General features: G+C 35.9%; 2 protein-coding genes across 2 annotated transcripts; both read left to right on the forward strand.

Moving 5' to 3' along the window:
• The first annotated feature begins 7,576 nt into the window (after window positions 1-7,576).
• On the forward strand, window positions 7,577-13,043 carry LOC140787782 (uncharacterized). The gene is made up of 5 exons (XM_073136882.1): window positions 7,577-8,202; window positions 8,921-9,157; window positions 11,447-11,530; window positions 12,082-12,211; window positions 12,369-13,043. The coding sequence occupies exons 1-5, from the start codon at window positions 7,817-7,819 to the stop codon at window positions 12,735-12,737; spliced, it is 1,206 nt and encodes a 401-aa protein (XP_072992983.1). The 5' UTR covers window positions 7,577-7,816; the 3' UTR covers window positions 12,738-13,043.
• Window positions 13,044-14,292: 1,249 nt separating this feature from the next.
• Window positions 14,293-19,802, forward strand: LOC140787623 (uncharacterized membrane protein At3g27390-like). Its single transcript, XM_073136642.1, has 11 exons — window positions 14,293-14,543; window positions 14,634-14,742; window positions 14,822-15,014; window positions 15,504-15,634; window positions 15,715-16,003; window positions 16,159-16,265; window positions 16,955-17,096; window positions 17,167-17,359; window positions 17,442-17,685; window positions 18,430-18,592; window positions 19,521-19,802. The coding sequence occupies exons 1-10, from the start codon at window positions 14,435-14,437 to the stop codon at window positions 18,563-18,565; spliced, it is 1,653 nt and encodes a 550-aa protein (XP_072992743.1). The 5' UTR covers window positions 14,293-14,434; the 3' UTR covers window positions 18,566-18,592; window positions 19,521-19,802.
• The last annotated feature ends 654 nt before the right edge of the window (window positions 19,803-20,456 follow it).

Raw genomic sequence — 20,456 nt, forward strand, 5'->3', positions numbered from 1 at the left:
TTTTCTTATTATTTTAAATTTTAAATATAGTGGATAATCTGCATGTGGATCCAATCCATTAGGACTTTACTCTTATAAATAAAAATAGTCATGAGTTGATTATTATTATCATAGAATGATATTGAGTTCAGTTATTTTCTTTATCTCGTCTTTATCTTTTATGATAGCTGTTAGATCATCATTTTCCTTGTAGGAGTAGATCTTAACCGAAAAATCATTGTTCCAAACCCTAGCCACCATCCTCCACTATGAGCCACCCTACTATACGGTCGTCCACTACCACCCTTGGTTATCCGCCACCCTTTGACGAGCGCTGTAATGTCAGATATTTATCGATCTGCCTTGTTCTAACCTTTCTACACTATTTTATTTTTAACCTTTTATCATGATATCTAGTGCGCATGAAACCAAAGCTTTTAGAACCATAATGCATGAGATTATCACCCATACCTTTTTCATAATTTTCTAACATTCAGATCAGTCTAGAATTGATTTGCAACATTGGTATCAAAGTTGACACTCCTCGGATGATGATTAACACATGATCTAAGATGAGAAAGGAGCAACCATGGAGGACCAAGAACTCATTTATATTCCTATGGGTGTTTCTCTGGTGCCACCACCACTACCAGCAACAACCAGCGATAAGGCATGGGCGAGGTAAAGGCGTCGGTCGAGTCCGTGGAATCATCGAAGGAGGTCTTCGAGAGGATGAGGCAATCCAAACCATAACAGTCGTTCTCCTACCCTAGCACGATCACCTTGCGTCATCGGCACCTCCGACAACGGTGGAAATCAACCTCCACGTCAATAATAATCCAAACCATGAGGGAGGGGACAAGCTGGCCCAAACCGCAACCCCAACTCCCCCTTCGGCCTTAGTGGAGGCCCTCCTTAGCACCATCGCAGACCATCCCAGCTATTGCTGCCCCACCGGAATAGCTGCCAAAGCAAGGGCCAAGGTCATCTTCCACACTTCGATGGAAGCTATGGCTGAAAACCGTAGGCTTCCGCAAGCGATGATCTAGGTGCTCTTGGCCCAAGTCACCATGTTTAGCACTTTCCTCGAACCACCTACACCAAAGCCATGGCACTATTCACTCCAACACTGATTGGAAGACCGTTGACGATGATGGTTATCGCTATAGAAAACTTGAGGCTAGTAGCTACGGGTCCGATGCTTCGATGACTGGCTTCCTCAGGTCGACTGCCAACTAATGGTGGTTGCCACAGCCGCTAGCGACTATTGGGTGGCCAAATCCGACGGCTACCACCATTGTAAGCTATCCCTACGTCAGGTGGCTTCACTAGGGCTTCCTATCGCCATGCTCCCCTATAGTGGGGCCATGGGTCTCTCCAGCAACTGCCGAGAGCTGGTGGACCCACCAACGACGCGCCCTAGCCACCATGGTACTCACCACCGCTCACCCCGGTGGGACTCGCTAGATGGCAATTACCGACAGCCAGCCACCTTGCCCAACCACCACTGAGTCTATAGTAGCCTGTGGCAATGCCCCTAGGCCAAAATCCTATCTTAGCCCTAGGATTAAGGTTAAGGGAAGTGCATAGTGGAGATAAAGTGCACGAATTCTAACGTAAGCTAAATTTTCATGAATCGGTTCTACCACCGAAGGTCTAGCTAGCATCATTCCACTTGGAGGGCATGGCTATTAGGTGGTACTAGTCAGCTAAGCAGACTCGACCATTCGAGTCTTGGCAAAACTTCACCAATGTGATTTATGCTCAATTCGATCCAACACAGTACAAGGATTTTTAGGCCATGTTGACTAAATTGACTCAGTCAACAACCATTCAAACTTATTTGAAAGAGTTCTAACAAATTTGCAACCGAGTTACTAATTAGTCAAACTCAGCCCTGAAGATTTCTTCATTAGTGGGCTTAGACCTGACGTTCAAAGCTTTGAGACCCACTACTTCTAATAAGGCTTTTTCCCTGATTGTTCTAATGGAGTACTCGTCATATTTGTGGAGAATGAAATTTTTCCAAGAAATATGAACTTGTAAATGACGATATTTCACTCTACATGAGTAACTCTTCCTCTACTAAAATAGTTGGAAAGGGTTTTGATGAATTGAAGTTCACATTGAGAAAAACTCTTACTGTACTTGATATATACCATGCTCCTGAGATTCAGAAGAATCTTGTTTCGGATGGTTTAATCAAACAAATTTAATAAAGAATGATGCTTCTGCTTATTTTGTTGACCCTTTGTCATTATGGCATGTTAGACTAGGTCATGTAAATTTTGATTCAATTAAAAGAATAATTAAATTTAATTTAATTCCTTCAAATTTATAAAATGATAGAAGTAAATGTGAAACTTGTATTAAACCAAATTGAGTAGAAAATCATTTCGTAAATAGAGTTTCTACAATTCTACGATACACTCTAATATTTGTGACTTAAATCATAAATCGCTAGAGGTGGTAAAAGATATTTTATTATATTCATTGATGATCTTTCTAAGTTTTTGTATGTCTATTTATTAAGAACAAAAGATGAATTACTTAGTAAGTTTAAATTATACAAATATAAAGTTGAGAATCTCCTTAGTGGTAAAATAAAAATACTTAGAAGTGATGAGGGAGACGAATACTTTAACAATGACTAACACATTTTGTGAAAATAATGGTATAGTGCATAAATGATTGTTCCATATACATTACAACAAAATGGTATGGCCGAAAGAAAAATTAGAACTCTAATAAATATGGTCAATGCAATGTTTGATCATTCGAGTCATCCAAACAATATAAAGAGTGAAGCAATCCTAACGGCTACACATATTCTCAACATAATACCTTCGGAATGGAATGTGTCTCCTTTGTGAGTTATGATTTAATCGGAAACTTAACTTAAGATATTTAAAATTGTGGAGGTGTCTAGCTTATGTTATATTATCCGATCTAAAAAGATCAAAGTTGGGGCCAAGAACTCCCAAATGTGTTTTTATTGGTTATGCTTCTAATAGCAAAACATATCGTTTTCTAGAGATGAATACTAATGTTATGATTAAATCTAGAGATGTTGAATTTTTTGAGGATAAACTTTTAAAGAATCTAAATATCTAGAATCTAACATTAATAATCAATGAAAATCTCTAGATCATAATTCTTTTGAAATACGAAAATTAGAAAATCTAAAAGAATTAGAAAAGAAATGAATTATAGTCCTGATTTTGTAACTTATCTTGCAAAAGATACTTTAAATTCTGTTTGAAATGAATTTTGTCTTTGTCTTAATACGGAGAGTGACTATTTAAGCTTTGATGAAGCAATGAAATCAAGAATGCTAATTTTTAGAAGGAAGCTATCAATGATGAAATGAAGTCCATTTTATTTAATAATACTTAGACTTTGGTAAACTTTTCGAGATCTAAAGTTATTAGATGTAAATGAATATTTAAGTAAAAGTTTAAACCTAATAAATCCATTGATAAGTATAAGGCTAGATTGGTAGCCAAATAGTTTAGATAATCCAAGGGCATTGATTATTTTGATACCTATGGCTCTGTGGCTAGGATATCTTCGATTAGAATCTTAATTTTATTGGCATTATATTAACTTCAAAATTCATCAAATGAAGATGAAAACTATATTTTTGCATGGTTATTTGGATGAAGAAGTTTATATGGATCAATGAGAAGGTTTCATTTTGTAAGTTCAAGAAAATAAAATATACAAATTGATTAGATTATAATATGGTATAAAACAAGCCCCTAAGCAATGGCATGAGAGGTTTGGCAGTATTGTGCTTTCTAATGAATTCCAGTCAAATGAGGTTGACAAATGTATCTATTATAAGATGATTGATAATGGCATGGTGACCAAATACTTATATGTTGATGATATACTTATTTTTAGCAAGAGTGATTTATTGATTAAAAAACTAGAAATTTTTTATCATCTTACTTTAATATGAAAGATTTGGATATTAAACAGTTGGAACTTTCTTGCATTGTCACAAAGTCATTATATAAAAAAAATTCTTAAAAAATTGCTCAATTGTTTGATAAAATTTTAAGAGTTCCTCATAATTCAAGCTTGAAGCTTGATAAAAACCGGTATGTATCATAACTTTAGTACTCAAGGGTTATTGGGAGTTAGATATATGCAATGTATTGCACATGTCCGGATATTGCTTATGTTGTAGGCAAATCAAGTAAATGCACTAGTTATTCTTATTTTAAATATTAGAAAGTAATATCCGTTGTATTAGGATATTTGGAAGAAACGAAATTGTTTGCACTATACTATAGAGGAAATCCATATGTTATTGAAGGGTATAGTAACGCAAACTGAAACTATGTCGATGATAGTTTTAAATATACAAGTGGATGGATTTTTCTCTTAGTGATGATGTTATTTGTTGAGAATTTAAGAAACATACTTGTATAACTCATTCTACTATGGAGTCTAGGTTAGTAGCTTTAGAAGTGAAAAATATAAAAACACCTTAGAAGATAGGACCTATCACACGCTATCGATAATAATATGCTAAAAATAAAGTGTGAAAAAGACAATCGCAAACACAATAATTTTTATGTAGAAAAATTTCAAACGGGAAAATGTTATTAGGGCTCCAAACTCAAATTGAAACTAATCATTAAAACCTGTAGTAGTTAATAAAAAACTTACAGATCACCTACCGATTCTCATGACTCAATCTATACTAACCTTATTTGTTAGACCTCGCGTCACATTGCTTTCCATAATAGGTTTCCAAATCTCAGTAACCCTTAAGGTTGATCTTTTCGCCTTAGTGACACTCGATACGTAATTCTTCTATGTTATGGTCGCTTTTGGTGGAAATATTTTCTATCCGATTTAATAATCTGGACATAACTCAATTTAAAACTTACGAAGGCAATTGGGATTAATTTATTGTTGGAACAATTTGAGATTTGAATATGTTGTTCCTTTGGAAGTTTGAAATCCAACACAACTAGAATCTTGTCTATCGGGTTAGTAGATAGAAAGTTATGCAGGAAACAATGGCAAAAGATTAGGAGATGGCGGGATGGATGTAGGTTATTTGGTTAGAGTTATGAGATATGATGATGGGTATGGTGGATGGTTTAGTGCTTTGAACAAGGTGAGGTGGGAGAAGAGAGCTTCCAAGTATGGCTGGTCGCTAGAGGGAGGAGAGAGAAGCAACGGAGTATTAACCTTGATCGTAGATGAGAACTCGGGTAGGATACCAAGGGGAAGAAAAGAGAAGGGAGAAGTTAGCTCAAGCTTAGATGAAAAAATAACTTCCAATAACCAATAATCCAAAGAGACTGTTTTTCCACATATTTAGATGTGAGGCAATCATTTAAAGACCCTAAATAAATCCTATTATGACTGAACATATCATCGTGCGTTCGAACATACCCTGATCGCATTCCAACGCCCCAAAATAGGTCTCTAGATTTGCAAACACGAAACTAGGCATTCGAAAGGCCAAAACCTATTCTCTGTATGTGTGAATGCGAATTAGGCATTCGAATGCATATGTTAGAAACTATCTTATTTTTCTAAAACATAAACATAAATTGGTACAATTTGAAACGGTTTAATCATGTCTACTATGCACCTAAATCAAGAACTGCAATATTCTAAATCTAATGTAGATGTGTTGAGATGAGAACGATTCAATACATTCTGTCTAAAGTAAAGAAGTGATCTTTAATAATCTCCAAAAGATGATCTCAATATGATTGTAGGTCGTTTTTCTAAAAAATAATTCCCAATTTAATACTTGACCTAGGTTCGATTAAACCCCTCTATAAACCTTTTTAGTAATAAGATAAGTATCTCTTAGAGATAAAGTAAGTATCGATTAGAGATAAGGTAACTATCTCTTGAAGATAGATAAATATCTCTTAAAAGATTCTCTACGAATTCTCTTAGAGATAAGAAAATTAGACCAAAATCTAAGTCAAATCACCTAAGGTCATTCAAACACCTATAGTGTGATTTGCTCTCGGGAAAATGCGTATGAATGCCCGATGGTCCGTTCAAACCACTAAATAGACAATTAAATGCAGAGTTATTGTTTCTATGTCTTTGAGTATTCTTTTTACACTATTTTAACTATCATTACACCGTTTAAACACTTCAATGACGATTCTAAAATTATTTTAAATACTTAGACTATAAAATCAATCTTCCAATTCAAAAATCTCATACTTATCATAACTTGTGCATATGCTTATATATAAAATCTAGACACATTACATAAATAAAAATTATATTTTGAAACATAATTTGTCAATTACATTAGTACAAATAAAATCTAACAGGAGCCAAGAGGCAAAAATGTTTGAGTGGATTAGAGATTTTTTTTTTGTTGATTTGCTAATGTGGCTAAATCCTATGCCTCATATTTCGATTCATTTTGAGAGTCAAGTCACTTTATCACGGGCATATAACAAATCATATAATAGAAATTTAAGACACATACATATTAGATATAATCCTATGAGACAACTATTAAAAGATAAAGTAATCACGTGGATTACATTCGATCGTGCACAAATTTAGCAGATCCTCTAACGAAAGACCTTAATAAAGATTTAATTAGAAAAATATCTTGTGAGATGGGTTTAAGACCACTTGAATAATATCACCAAAGTATGGCAATTCGACCTAAATCATGGATTTCTATGCTCTAAGTTCAAAGGAGAAAACAAGTTTGGAGGGTGATGATGTAGCACGCTATTTGGACCTACTCAAAAACTATTTGGTAAGAGCTATATTCCTATAATGAATAAGTGAGGTTGAATTAAACTCTTAATGGTTTCAAATAATATGTGTGTTTAATCTATATGAGCACTTAGAAAAACTATACCTATGTGAGTGCGAGGGCAGCCCACTTTTGTTGGAGTTTGGTCAACTCCTAACACACATAAAGTCGGGATCAACGCATGGCTATTAATGCGCAGCTAAAAAGAATATTGAGATTCTGATAAAGATACGTGTAAATTCTCCGATTATATTATAAAATTTGTTAATCTAAGAATTTTTCATCTATTAACATTCTGATATAACTTGAGAATTTTACACTACGTGAAAATCCAAACTATATGGTATTTTCACTTATGTATCGATATCTTTGTGTAACAATAAGTATATTTTAAAATCAAAATTATTATTATTTATTTTAAAATAAGTGGAGGATTGTTAGAAATATTAATTTCTGTAGTGTTATTTTAAAATAAATAATTTTATGAATGGATGTTTAGAGAATGCACATTTTCGTAATTATAACTAATTGTTAGTTATTTAACTAGCATTTTTTTAGTTGCATCTTTTGATCTTTTAGTTTCCTTTTAACTTAACTACCTTTTTATTTTCAATAAATAGAACAGTGATATTATTTTGAGATATGCAAAAGACCTTAACGACTACTGTTACAATTAACTTTAATTTATATCCAAATTTAATTTTACAAATTGCACATTGGTTCGTGATAGTTTGTATCCTGAGAATATATTTCTTTTTGTAAATTTTAATCTCAACAAATGAACGGCAAATTTGTTCAAAAGCTTTTAGCCATTTGATTTGATTTCATTCATCTTCGCACACCACGGTTTAGCCATTAGTGAGCGTATCCGCAAAAGCCCAATAATTTCGGTTTAGCAGCAATTTTGATATTTGAAATACTTTTCAATTTGCAATTATTTAAAAATTCCTTCTTTTTTTTCGCTCTCTCGACATGACCGTTTGCAAATAGCAACACTTCTCCCTCTTCCTCTTTCTTCTCCCTGGAACGAGAGAGAGAGAGAGAGAGAGAAGGAAGAGAAGGGAAATGGTGATCACGCGAAATAGAGCGGCTTCTCTAACCCCTGAGAATCCAATGGTGGCGAGCGGTACGAAGAGGGGAAGGCCTCGAAAGAGGAGCCCTTCTCCTTCCTCTCCTCTTCCTCCTCCTCCTCCTCCGCCGCCGCCGGCGTCGTCGTCCGCTGCGATTGCCACCACTCCCGAGGCGGGATACGAGAAGTGTCGGGAGGAGAGGATCAAGGAGAACATGGAGCGGATGCAGAAGCTTGGAATCCTCGATCTCTCCCTCAATCTGAAGAAGACCTTCTCAAACCCTAGCACTAACCTCAGCCCCAACTCCAAGAGGAGGATAACAACCGCCTTGTCCGATGGAGTCAAGATTAAGCCATCTCTTCCGATCAGGAGATCCTCGAGGTATACTCGAATCGTTCGGATATGTGGGTTTTGGAAGGGTTCCTGGTGCCCAACGTTTCATTTCGTTCTTCTTTTGTGAAATTTTCATCTATCTCCGTCTTATCTACTAGTTCTTTTCTGAATTATTGCCAGAAGTTTTAGTCCTTCTCCAGAGTGGCTGTTGGTGACGTATAATTGAGCACTAAGTTAGAGGAAATAATTAATGAATGGAAAACAGAATGACCACGGTTTTTTGGTATTATTGGTGCTTGTCTTTTAGTTCTTATTTTCTATCTTTGAATGTATTCTCCGCAGAGCATATATTAACTCATTATTCTCTGAAAAAGCAAGAGGATAATCAACTCGGTTTTCTTTGAAAAAAGAAAGAGACAGTCCACCTATCACCGAGACTCACTTCTTTAATATCAATGTGCCATTTACTTGTCATTTCATCTTGCAATCTGCTTTACTTGTTATTAATTTCTTATATCATGTAACTCATTTTTCTCATATTTATGGGAGTTTTGCAAGGATTAGCTTCGACTATTGGATAATAACCATTGATAAATAAGAAGCAGATGATGCTTTGCACCCTCGCTTCCTATCTGAAATTTGTTGTCAAATTTTGCAGAATTTTTATTAGCCCATCTTTTATTACATGTTTATCAGCTCTTCAGGAGGTCTGAGTTTTGTCTTGGAGATTGATATGCTTCTTGTCCGTTATTTATGTTAATCTTAGGTTGCAAAATGTAACTCCAGTTAGCTATGCGGAAGTCCGTGTAAAAGGAAATGATGATTTAGTTAAAAATAGTTCAGTTTTGGTTCAAGAAGGTATGAGGGAAGAGGTCTATACAGAGGAGCATGAGAAACTGTTAGGTACCTGTGAGATGACTTGGATTCTGTTTGTGGATGGATATGGTAAAGATGGAAGGCGGATATATGATCATATAGAAGGGAAAACGTGCCATCAGTGCAGGTAAGCTTTTCTCCAGCACATTATAGTTATTTCCAATTGTAGGCTTGTAGCATGTCCCTCTAAATATTTCAGTAGACTTTATTAATACTAGGTTGGAGATGCTTTTGGACTTTAGGAAGCACATATATTTTAGTGTACTAGTCTCATGTGTATCAGTGTTGGTACATATTTTATTGAGAGAATGTATGTGGAAAAATTGTGTCAATTTTATTTAAGTATATCCATTTCTTGGACTCTCTGCCAAGGAGTTTATGATGTTTTCTAATTTTTACTCATGCTTGGTCATACTCTAGACAATAGGGGTGATATTAAGTACCGTGAAAAGGCCAATTTGATGAGAGATGTGATCCTATGAGGGAGATATCTTTTGTTGATAATGCTTGTCATATAATGGCCCATATGAGGGGACTTCCTGCTCTCTGACATCTCTATTCTGGGCCCCGATATTCACTTGATACTCACTGAAATTCATTTTTCCTGTCATGCCTTTTGGATTGCTTGGTTGGTTCCCCAGCAAAAAAATAGTACAAGTCTTACTTAGGATTCAGGCAAGGCTAGAAAGGATAGTTGGTTGAAAGCTTAATTTAATAGCAACATAATTTCTGGGAAAGACTAGTAGGTAAGTACTAGGTAGTGAAATGCATCGCCTTATTGCTTTTCACTAAAATAACAAGAATCGAGAGGTGAGGCCCTACACAAATTAGAGGGAGTTGCTAGGTTTTTTCCCCCCTTTTTTGATAAATAGTTGCTTTGAATTCTTAATTGAGTTCCTCCCACATTGGCTTATCGATGAAAGATTCCTCAATTGGCTAGTTGTGTATATTTTAGCCCTTCGCCTCTCGTATCAATAAAATAGAAAGATTTTTTTTTTAAGATGTCACCTACTTTGCTAATTAGGAGGCTAGAAGCACATGGTTGGTAGGGAGAGAAAGGTCATTATTTCCTTCTTTGTCTAGTTTGTTTTATATTGTTCTCTTTAGGCTTATCGTGGGGTGATTGATGCATAACAAAAGTTACTGCTATTGATCTGACACCGACAGCATCTCCTTGTTTAAGGAGGATATTTCTCCTATGAGGAGAAATTAATTGGAGCAGTAGGCTACCCAACTCAGTTTTGATATTTATGGTGTCCTCATTTATGCACAATTCATTTACTTTTTGGTACCTGAACGCTCTCTTAGTTTTTGTAATGCAGCTGACTTTTAGGAGAAAGTAAAGTGGCACACTACTATTGCCTCAGCTCAAATTCTTAACATGTAATATCATTTAGAAGATCAAGTCATTTTACAAAAAATTATTGCCTAGCAACTCTCTTAGTAGCAACCAGTGCACACCTCCCTTCTTTTACCTATTTATTTTTGTATCTCTTTTCAGAGATATCAGAACTCAGATAAATTAATGACAATCAGCTGGTTAGGAAGTTAGGTAACCCTATCTATTTATCATAACAATTTCATGCAGCCAGATATTCCCAAGAATATGACCTCTCCTTTTCTTGAAAGAACTTGTTTCTGGTGAAATGCACAATAAAGCAGGTAGGATAAGAAAATGATACTTTGGCAAGGTCTTCATGTTCCATATCCTCACCACTATGTCTTTCAAATCAAGTCTGGACTACAGATTTTTCTTTCACCAGATAAATTTTCCCTTGTGAAGATCAAATGTTCCTCTTTAATTTCAAATAAACAACCGGTCACGTTTAACTTAAAATGCTCTGTTATTTCCCTGTCAGATCTAACATTTGATGAGGAAAGTCTATTACTATTATTATCAAAATCCAGCCCTCTTATTGAATTTTCTTGACTGTTTACTTAGCACCACATAAAGTTGAAAGGCTCTACCAGAGCATTATTTTATGCTTCTCTGAGATTTTATTTTTTATATGTCTCTGTTATATCAGATAATTCTGGAATGTTTGTTGGGTATAGACTTCTTAAATGTTTTGAACTTAAATGTGCTTCTTATCATTTCTGAATACTTTGACACTGATATCTGTTTCTTCAGGAAGACACTAGTAAGAAAAGAAGCAAATTTTGTTTCATAGTAATTCATCAACTTATTGTAAGCAAAACAGTCAGTCTCTATAGATGTCAAATATAAGAAAGATAAACTTGTAATTGCAAAAACGAATTATGCTGGTTTATAAGTGCAAATACAGAACTGGATCCTGGTTTTTGTCTTCCTAAATCCTCCAAATTATATGCAAATATAAGTATTTTCCTTGATATCACCGATACACCTTGTGTTAAAAGTTGCTTAATCACGACATCGGTATCACTTTTTATGCAGGCAAAAAACTCTTGGTTGTCGTACTCACTGTAGTATATGCAAGCTGGTACAAGGACAATTTTGTGGAGATTGTTTGTACATGAGGTGCGTATATTGACAATGTCTTAGTCAATCTAGTCTTCAGTTGGGTATTAGAAGATATGGGCATGTGTCATTCAAATAGGTGATTTTTAGGACTCATCTTGGTGCTGAATAGTACTATCGCTGGTTTATCTGACTATTTTGCAATATTAATAGCTTACCTGCTTGCTACCTGGTAATCAATTTTGCATTTGAAAATTCTGGTTTCTTCATTTGTTAGTAAGTTTGTAAAACTGATCAGTTCATCTTCTTATGGGACCATGCACTCTCTTCATCGAAACTATTACAGGCAATATAGTCAGAACTTTGTGTCAAGGTGCATGTTTAATCTCTAGGGGCACTATTACTTTTCTTCTTTTCTGACACTGCACTCACCTTTATTTGAACCTAGAATTATTAGCCATCATTTTCAATTTGATTTTCTGAGAGTGGAAGTTTCTAGTTGCCCTCCAGTCATGTCAAAACTCAAAAGGCAATATGACAAATCATGGGTGAATACATTATTACGTAATTTTAGCTTCTTAACAACCATTGATGATCTGAATTTAACACAGATATGGTGAGAATGTTCTGGAAGCCAACAAGAATCCTGATTGGATCTGTCCAGTTTGTCGGGGCATCTGCAACTGCAGCCTTTGCAGAATCAAGAAAGGATGGATCCCTACTGGCCCTCTGTACAAGAAAGTAAATAAGTTTCCTCATTTTTCTTGAGATTCAGTAGGCTTGTATTAGCAGGAATTACCATTTCTAGCCTATCACTCACTGCCCAGATAATACCAGAAATATTTCGATTCATGGACTTCGAGGAAAGTTATAACATTCATGGGATTCTCCTTTGCAGATTGTCAGTTTGGGATATAAGTCAGTAGCACATTATCTTATTCAAACTCGGCGGTCCCCAGCCAACTCAGGGGACTTGAATTCTGCTGAAGCAGTTTCCTCAAAGAAGCTGCTTTCTGCTACTGAAGCAGAAAGCTCTCCTGATCCACAAAACGTCCTGCAGGATGGCTTGGGCAAGGACAGTAATGGCTGCAAGGATGAAAACCAATTGCTGCAAAGTTCAGATGAGCGTATGAGCAACAATGCTGCAGAAGAAGGTAGTATACAAGGTAGAACCCAGAGTAACAGGGCAATGGAACCTGCTGCTCCTTTAGAACGAAGCCAAGATTGTATTGCAAACAGGCTAAGGAAGCGGCAAAACAGATCATGAACAAACACCGGACAGTTCTTTTTTTTTTGCTGTTTCATGCTTGAAGCAGGTAACAAAATTACATATAGGAATCATCTAATCTTACAATTGTGCAACTTCCTGATATAGGGCTCTCAGTTTTTTGGCTCTACTTGATAAATGGTCAAGTTTTCTGGTCATTTTGTCTTACTAGGATGAAATGAAACCTCCATTGTTTTGTGAACTGAATTTGCTGAGATAGTTGAATGTGAAGAGAAGGATAAAATAGAATCTGCTGACAAGGAAGAGCTTTTCTTGTTTGAATGCTCTTCTTTCTTTTTATTTGCATATCTCTACTTGTCCAGCTAGTCTTTATTTAGTCTCTTTGACTAAACTGTCTAAATCAAAAGTTATATCTTTCTTTGTATTTATAGAGCTTTCGTATCTTTGAGTTGTTCTTTAACCCACAACTGAGAAAAAATGAACTTTTTCCCATGATCCTCATGGTCAATTAACATGCATTCCTTATTGCATTCCAAGATTATTACTGATGGGTTCCGTGGTTCTTTTGCCTTCCACAGGCTTGAAATTTTCTCCCAGCTGTCTACCTTTGAGTGCATTCAAAGTTATATTAACTTAAGACACCAAAGTTATATGTGATGTTAAAAAGGGCAAGCACTTGACAACTTTAAGTGAAGTATGTGTGGACGCAATGAAAGTAAGTTGTTTAACTTCCCAGAATTCCATATCCATTCCTTCGAATCTAATTCAAAGCCAGAGCAAATAGAAAGCCTAGTAGATTACTGTTTGACTTACTTAATTGAGGATCAAATTTCTCTCAGGAGATTTAGATATTACTGGAGGTAAGTTTTACAGACTCAGGTTACAGAAGGGCTAATGTGTACGCACCACGTGGCCAATTAACTTGGAACTCTCCATCTCATTAGTAATTAATTGGCAGCTTAATTTAATTACTAGCTAGAAAACATGATTGAAATGCTTTTGCCACGTGGCTGTTTAGCACGAGATCATTCTTTACTATTAAGAACAATTTTCTTTAACGTAGTCTTATAGTGCTGCTTTGCTGGAAACAGTCAGCATCACTCCACTTCATCATTTGTCGAATCTCGTGGAAATTAAATGCTTTCTTTTGAACAATCCCCACGGTCGAAATGTGTGACAAATTGGATCTAAGAAAAACGGTAATTTTTTAACTCAATAATAAAAATATATAGTAAAAACTACATTAAAAAATAATTGTATCAAGAAAAGTTTATATATCCTATATATATATATATATTATACACTCTATTAGAAAATTAAGCTCTTACTATTATTAAAACTTAGGAATATTTTTATGCAAATATTCTCTACAATAAGCATATAAATTGAGGTATATATAATTGAGGATTTTACTTTAAAATTTTGTGAACACCAGACAAGGAGATATTTTTCTAATCAGATAATATTCTGCAAATAAACTCAAAAAGGGGGGGAAAAAGAAGAACAAAATGACAGAATGAGCTTCCTTTATCCCCGCTTCTCCTCCTCCTCCTCCACCTTACGACACATTGCGTGCAAGGATAATATAATATCGATGAACTCATCCCCACTACTGCAATCACAAGCAAACCTTAGCCCCCACTCCAAACTGGAAGCATCTCTTTCCAGTCTCCACTGCATAATAAAATTATCAACCAAGAAAACTCACTGAAACCAAGGCACTGCCCAAGCCACAGATGGGATCAGAAATGGGTTCCCAGGGGAAAGAAGTCCTCTCTAAACTTCGCCATCTCATAGCATTCCTGCCCATTTTCCTACTGCTACTTGTTCTTGGCATCCTCAAAGGTGTGGTCTACTGTTGTCTGGAACTAGTCTTAAGTACCACTAACTGTTATCTCATTGTTTTTTTTTTTGGTAATTTTGATATTGTCACAGCTGCCATAGTTGGGCCTGTTATTCTAGTCACCATCTTGGTGGGAAACACTGTTCTTATTCTGGGCATGTACCCATGTCACCTTCTTTGGACTTGTTACTGCATACTTTGGTCAGTAGTACTACTTTCCCATCTTGGGCTTTTATTTTTTTTTAAAAAAATTATTTTGAGGGATTTGGTGGGGTGGCAGGACAAAGAAATTTGGGTGGGTGCTGAAGATTGTTATACTAGCTTTGATGCCAGTTCCGGCTGTGGTATGGCCGATTTCGGCGTTCTTGGCAACGATCTTTATGGCTCTGGGATCTGCAATTTACTTGCCATTAATGGGAACTTTTGAGGCAGTCAGGGAAGGAGTAGATGATAAGTTTGCTCGATGCTTCACGGTGTGGATCTTGTAACCAATTCCTCTGCATTCATTGAGATATTTTCATTTCAATTCTGCAATTTTTCACAGAATATTCGAATAATGTTATGATGTTAGTCTGGGTTATATACTAGGGAATTAACATAATTATACCTACCAAATTATTGAACCTAAGTAGATGCTAAATCTAACATGAATCAAATGCAAACCATTCACCTAGATACTACACTAGTCATTTGAAGTGAAAAAAGATGACCTAATGGTTGGATCTGAGGGAAAGTAACTTCAAACCAAAACAGAATATTCATTTCTTGGTACCGTGTTGTTAGGACATGCTAAGACAGAGTTTGAATAAGAATAAGTCAACAAGGGAAGGTGCAATGAGAATTTCTTTTTCTTACCCCGATTGTACAGTGATGCTTGTACTCATTCAGGCACTTATTTTGCCTCATATCATAGTTGGGATTTTTTTATAATGAGATCATAAGTGCTTGTGTTGTTGGCGTAGGATGGCACGGTGAGTTCAATTAAAACAGGGTGCACTATTGTGCGGGATTTCAAGGACATATGCTTCCATACGTACTTCTCGCTCATGGATGGGTTGCTCGAGGCAAAGGGTGACACAATTCTGGACATCAGGTAATATATATTGATGTTGCTTGTGTCTCACAATTAATTTCTTCTTGGAATAAATGGAATATGTTATTTGGAGAATGTAGGTTGTTGCAGATACCGGGATGTGTCATGGCAGGGATCTTAGGCGTGCTAGTTGATGTGCCTGTTCTTAGCTTTCTAGTACTTCTTAAAGTTCCTATTATGTTGTTTAAAGGATGGCGGCAATTGATTCAAGATCTCATTGGCCGATCTGGTCCATTCTTGGAAACTGTATGTGTTCCATTTGCTGGCCTTCTTATTTTATTGTGGCCTACAGCAGTTGTATTGGCAGCCATGGCAGGAATTCTTTCGAGCTTTGGTCTTGGATGTTATGCTGCTGCAGTTGCATATCAGGTATAACTCAGTCAAGGATTTTCTTAAACTTGCTCTATTTATGGGATTTCTGGGAATTGGAAACATAAGCATTCATGAGTTTGCATCTGCTTATGAGCTTACATGTAATTTTCACTTGTTTACATAGCTTACTCCTTTTCTCTTATCTATGTCAGGAAAACCGTACTATGAGTGGAATACTATATGTTGCTGCAGTGATTTCCATGTTTGATGAATATACTAATGACTTTCTGTACTTGCGAGAAGGCTCCTGCTTCCCAAGGTATGCTTGATCACCTGGTCTCATTTGTCCTAATATTGTTATTAACATATTATATGTATTATAGATTTGTCTACCATCTTTTGTGTATGAGAATATAATATACGACATTAACAACAACCATCTTAAGTTTTGCAGTTTGCAGATTTTCACTGATCCATATAATAAGTTTCAGTTTCTTACCTTTAGCCATATCCAGCAGACTTGTTTCCTTGTTTGCTCTGTAGGACTATGTGATATTATCTTTTTGTATGCGATCCTTATACCACATTAGGAAACGACTAGTTCTAAATATTTTGATGTTCTGGTGATTCCTGTTTGGTACTTCCGTTCTGAAGTAAGTTGTTTTCCCTATCAAAAGGAAAAAGAATATGGTGCGACTCATATCTGCAAATAACATCATATTCATCAAATTCTTTAGCTAATAGAAGGGAATAATAAAGTGGGAGGATATCTGCAATTAGCATCCTACTCATCATAGTCATTCAAAAGCTAATAAATAGGTCTGTATAGTAATCTTGATGTTCTACTAGTTTTGTCTTTTTTTCAAGCAGCAGTGTCTGATTGAGAAGGGAAACTTTTGAGGCATCGTTTTGTTTTCCTTGAAAGTTAAAACCATCTCTGTGATTTTTATATGTTAAGTATACAACATATGTTGAGAATTCTTAAGCATCTGATATTTGGACAGCCAGACCGAAGTATCGTAAGGTTGTCCTTTCTCATTCGTCGTCACTTTCAGTAAAGAGGGTCCAGGAGCAACATGATTTAATTCCTTTGAAGCGTCCAATGGTAAAGACAGCTTCAATGAAGTTGCAGGAGCTGAAGGCAGTGGTGGTAAGAATCCAAAATTGCTTTCTGATGCTATTGCAATCCTAGGTATGCTAATGTGTCGATAGATACACAGATATGGGAGAACTTTTTCAAGGCTTGTGACAGTCTAGGGAAAGAGCTTGTTGGAGCTGGTGCTATTTTGTTGTCAGATCTGGAGGCGTGGCAAACTTCCAATAACAAGATAGTGAACATAGGGCTTCCTTCCTGTGTATTTCTGCAGTGTTTTGTTCGTTCCATTGCGAAGGGCTCGACTGGTTTTATGATGAGTAAGAATAGATATCTCAGTTCATTGCATAGTATAAGATAAACGCCCTGATAAAGTTCACTCTAATAGTTTGCTTCTCTCAGGTGACAATGTTGAGATGACACATGTTAATAGGCCAGAGGGAAGAGTTTTTGACTGGCTTTTTGAGCCCATGCAAATCCTGAAAGAGCAGATTAAAGCTGAAAATCTAAAACCAATTGAAGAAGCATATCTTTTCAAGTTGACCCTTTATTGTGGTGATACTCAAAGAGCAACTAGCTGGCAAAATGGTGGGGTTCCTCCGGCTGAAGAGGTCAAACGAGCTCAGTTGGAGGGTTTAAGTAGAAGGTAGATTTCTTAGCTCTTCAATTAGATATTAAATATGCATATAAACCTTACATGGATTGGTATTACCCAATATATGTAACAAAACTTATCATTACAAGAAGTGGTTGCACCATAAAATAGTAGCTTTGTATGCATTTCCTAAATTAGTTTATTTTTTGTGCAAAGAGGTTGCATAAGAATTACGATGCTGAAAAGCGAGAATTAAGATCCATAATTTGATGAGCTTGCATCAATCAACTCAAAAGGTTAGCTCAGTTGATGATGATTAGTTTGAGAAATCTCACCTTCAGAAAGCAGCATTCCTCATAGTTCACCAAATTGAAGGGAATCAGAACTAGCATATATTAGTGCTTATTTAGATATGAATTTTGATGTCTAACAAGATAAGATGATAAGGAAATACTATATCATGAGTAGCTGCTGTTTGAGGCATAGATTATATGTCAATTGGTCAGTTTAAACTATTATATAGACTGCAAAACACAGAAAGATAACAAGTTGCTTTGTTCCAAAAGAAAACAATAGGTCGTACTGTGGTTGTACTGTTGGTTAATGACAATGGTTGTGTAAAAGATTATAAGATAAGTCATCAAGAGAAGCACTTTGCCACTTTATCTATAAGGCTATAACCAGTTAGAAAACAGAGGTGCTCTTTCACCTTCCAGGTTGACCTCGGAAGTTTTCTTATATCCTCTAAAGTTAACTGAGGTTCACTGCCAATCCTATGATTCTGCCTTTTAACAGGTTGCAGGGCTTCAGTCTGACAGTTTCAAGGATGCCTACCTTCCGGCGACGAATTGACGAAGTTGTCAAGTCCTTGTTGGAAGAAGCCAGACAGCAACAGGCTGAAAATGGCAATGGTATAGAGCATGCTTTATAAATAATGCCTGTTGAAGAAGCATTTAAGGTAACTGCCTACAAGCTTCTGTTCCTGTTAATAACATAATGTATGTCTGCTTAATTAGGTTTGGTACGTTCCACAGATACCAACTGTACATATAGTACCACCAATCTTTCTTTCTTCAGCCTGCCTGTGAATTGATTTTTGACTTCTTTTTGTCTGCAATAACTGTTTTCATGGTCAAAATCTTTTATGTGCCCGTTGGAAAAAGAGTGCAAATATCTTTGTGAATGGAACTTGTCTAGACAGGCTTTTTATTCTTTTTGTCTGTCCTAAATAAGATATCTATATCTTGGATGTCCTGCTAGTTAATCATTGTTCATGCACCTTCCATGAACTTCGCATTAGGTTATGCTGGGAACTTTCCTGACATTTCAAAAATTCTCTGTTCCTAGCACTTATTTCAAATGCCAGTTAGATGCTGTTTGTTGGCACACTTTCTTTCTTAGAAATCAAGGTAATTATATGTGAGAGACCCATTTTGCACCAATTATTCTTCTGAGAAATGGAGGTAAGAATTGATCTTCTCGAGTTTGATGCTTCTGCCGTCATATACATTTTCCCAACTGGTTTGTCTCTATATTTTAAGTAACAAAATACAATTCCTGATATCTTAACAACTTATCTCTTGAGGATGGGTTGCCTAAAATTTCTAAGCTCACTGATCGCGTTGCGTAGGCATTGTAAAAGTCTTTTTTGCACAAAAGCTCTTTGATCTGTTTCTTATTATCTGGAAAGTGCTCATTTTATTTGGGCAAGTAAGGGACTCAACATTTCCTGAGGACGCTGCTGCTGATGTGGTGCCTGCATAGCTGTCTCTAGTTCACTTTCTCTATTTCTATTTGACTTACTTGCTTAAGAATTCTTCATATTTTAATTTGTTCCTTAAAGAGATTAATGCGACATTGTGACCTTTATATGTTTTCTTTCACAGGTAATTTCTGGGCTTTATAAGGATCATCTCCTGATTATCTTTAGATACTACCCATTGGGTTAATCAATTGAGAGGGAGGAGAAAACACAAAAGTTAGTGCCCTTTCAGTATGACCAAGTTGGTTGAGTTCCTATGATTTGTGGTACTCCAAGGAGAATTTTTATGAAACCAGTGCTTGTGCAGCCAATTATTAGGCTCAAGATCATTGTGTAGGCAGGCATACTGGCACTCTGGACTTGATGCACTTTATGAGTGATTTATAAGAAAGTGAGTGATTTATAAGTGTTTCCTGTGATGTGCCCCTCCACTTTGGTTTCTCCATAAACCTCATATGTTCATACTAATTTGCATGTAAAAAGTTCCGATTAAACTGCATGATGCATAAATCTTGCTAGGGAAAGTGCATTTCCTTTTTGTCTTCAATTAAGCTTTGATGTGTCTCAAAGCCTATTTCCATTGCCAGTCTCATAAAGGAGAGACTACCAGATGTAGACTGTGGAATGTGGATGCTTTTCTTTTAGAAAAATTTTTACGTCAAAAACTCCACCTTTTCGCTCAATTCTATGTTGGGCCACTTAATGTCCTGAAGCAAATTCAATACATCTTTGGAGGTTTACAACCTGAACTGTTTATTTTAAATATCTGTGTTTGTAATCTCTAGGTTGCCATTATTTCCTTCTCCCATGAATCTAATTACCATGTTCTCTTTTTGCTTCAGGTAATTGTTGAAATGTTCATCTTTAGTTAGATTGATATATCTGATTCCTCTCCAATATAAGTGGATATATATATATATGTTATTTTGTTCCTATTTAGTACTATACATTTTCACTTGAAAGGGTTTGTTTTTATATGTATATCCCTCTGAAGTTCATTAATTATTTAGGTGTATGCCCTTCCAAATTTATTTTGGTTTATCTAGTAGTTAAAAGGATA

The sequence above is a fragment of the Typha latifolia genome, chromosome 4, assembly GCF_019914945.1.
Source record: "Typha latifolia isolate L0001 chromosome 4, TyphaL0001v2, whole genome shotgun sequence".
NCBI classification, from domain to species: Eukaryota; Viridiplantae; Streptophyta; class Magnoliopsida; order Poales; family Typhaceae; genus Typha; species Typha latifolia.

Excerpts from the sequence above, each read along its gene's own strand:
- LOC140787782 (XM_073136882.1), top strand. The coding sequence starts at position 7,817 with ATGGTGATCACGCGAAATAGAGCGGCTTCTCTAACCCCTGAGAATCCA. Across the intron at positions 8,203-8,920 it reads CCGATCAGGAGATCCTCGAG|GTTGCAAAATGTAACTCCAG; the intron begins GTATACTCGAAT and ends TGTTAATCTTAG. Across the intron at positions 11,531-12,081 it reads GGAGATTGTTTGTACATGAG|ATATGGTGAGAATGTTCTGG; the intron begins GTGCGTATATTG and ends AATTTAACACAG.
- LOC140787623 (XM_073136642.1), top strand. The coding sequence starts at position 14,435 with ATGGGATCAGAAATGGGTTCCCAGGGGAAAGAAGTCCTCTCTAAACTT. Across the intron at positions 17,097-17,166 it reads AGGAGCTGAAGGCAGTGGTG|ATATGGGAGAACTTTTTCAA; the intron begins GTAAGAATCCAA and ends ATAGATACACAG. Across the intron at positions 17,360-17,441 it reads CTCGACTGGTTTTATGATGA|GTGACAATGTTGAGATGACA; the intron begins GTAAGAATAGAT and ends TGCTTCTCTCAG.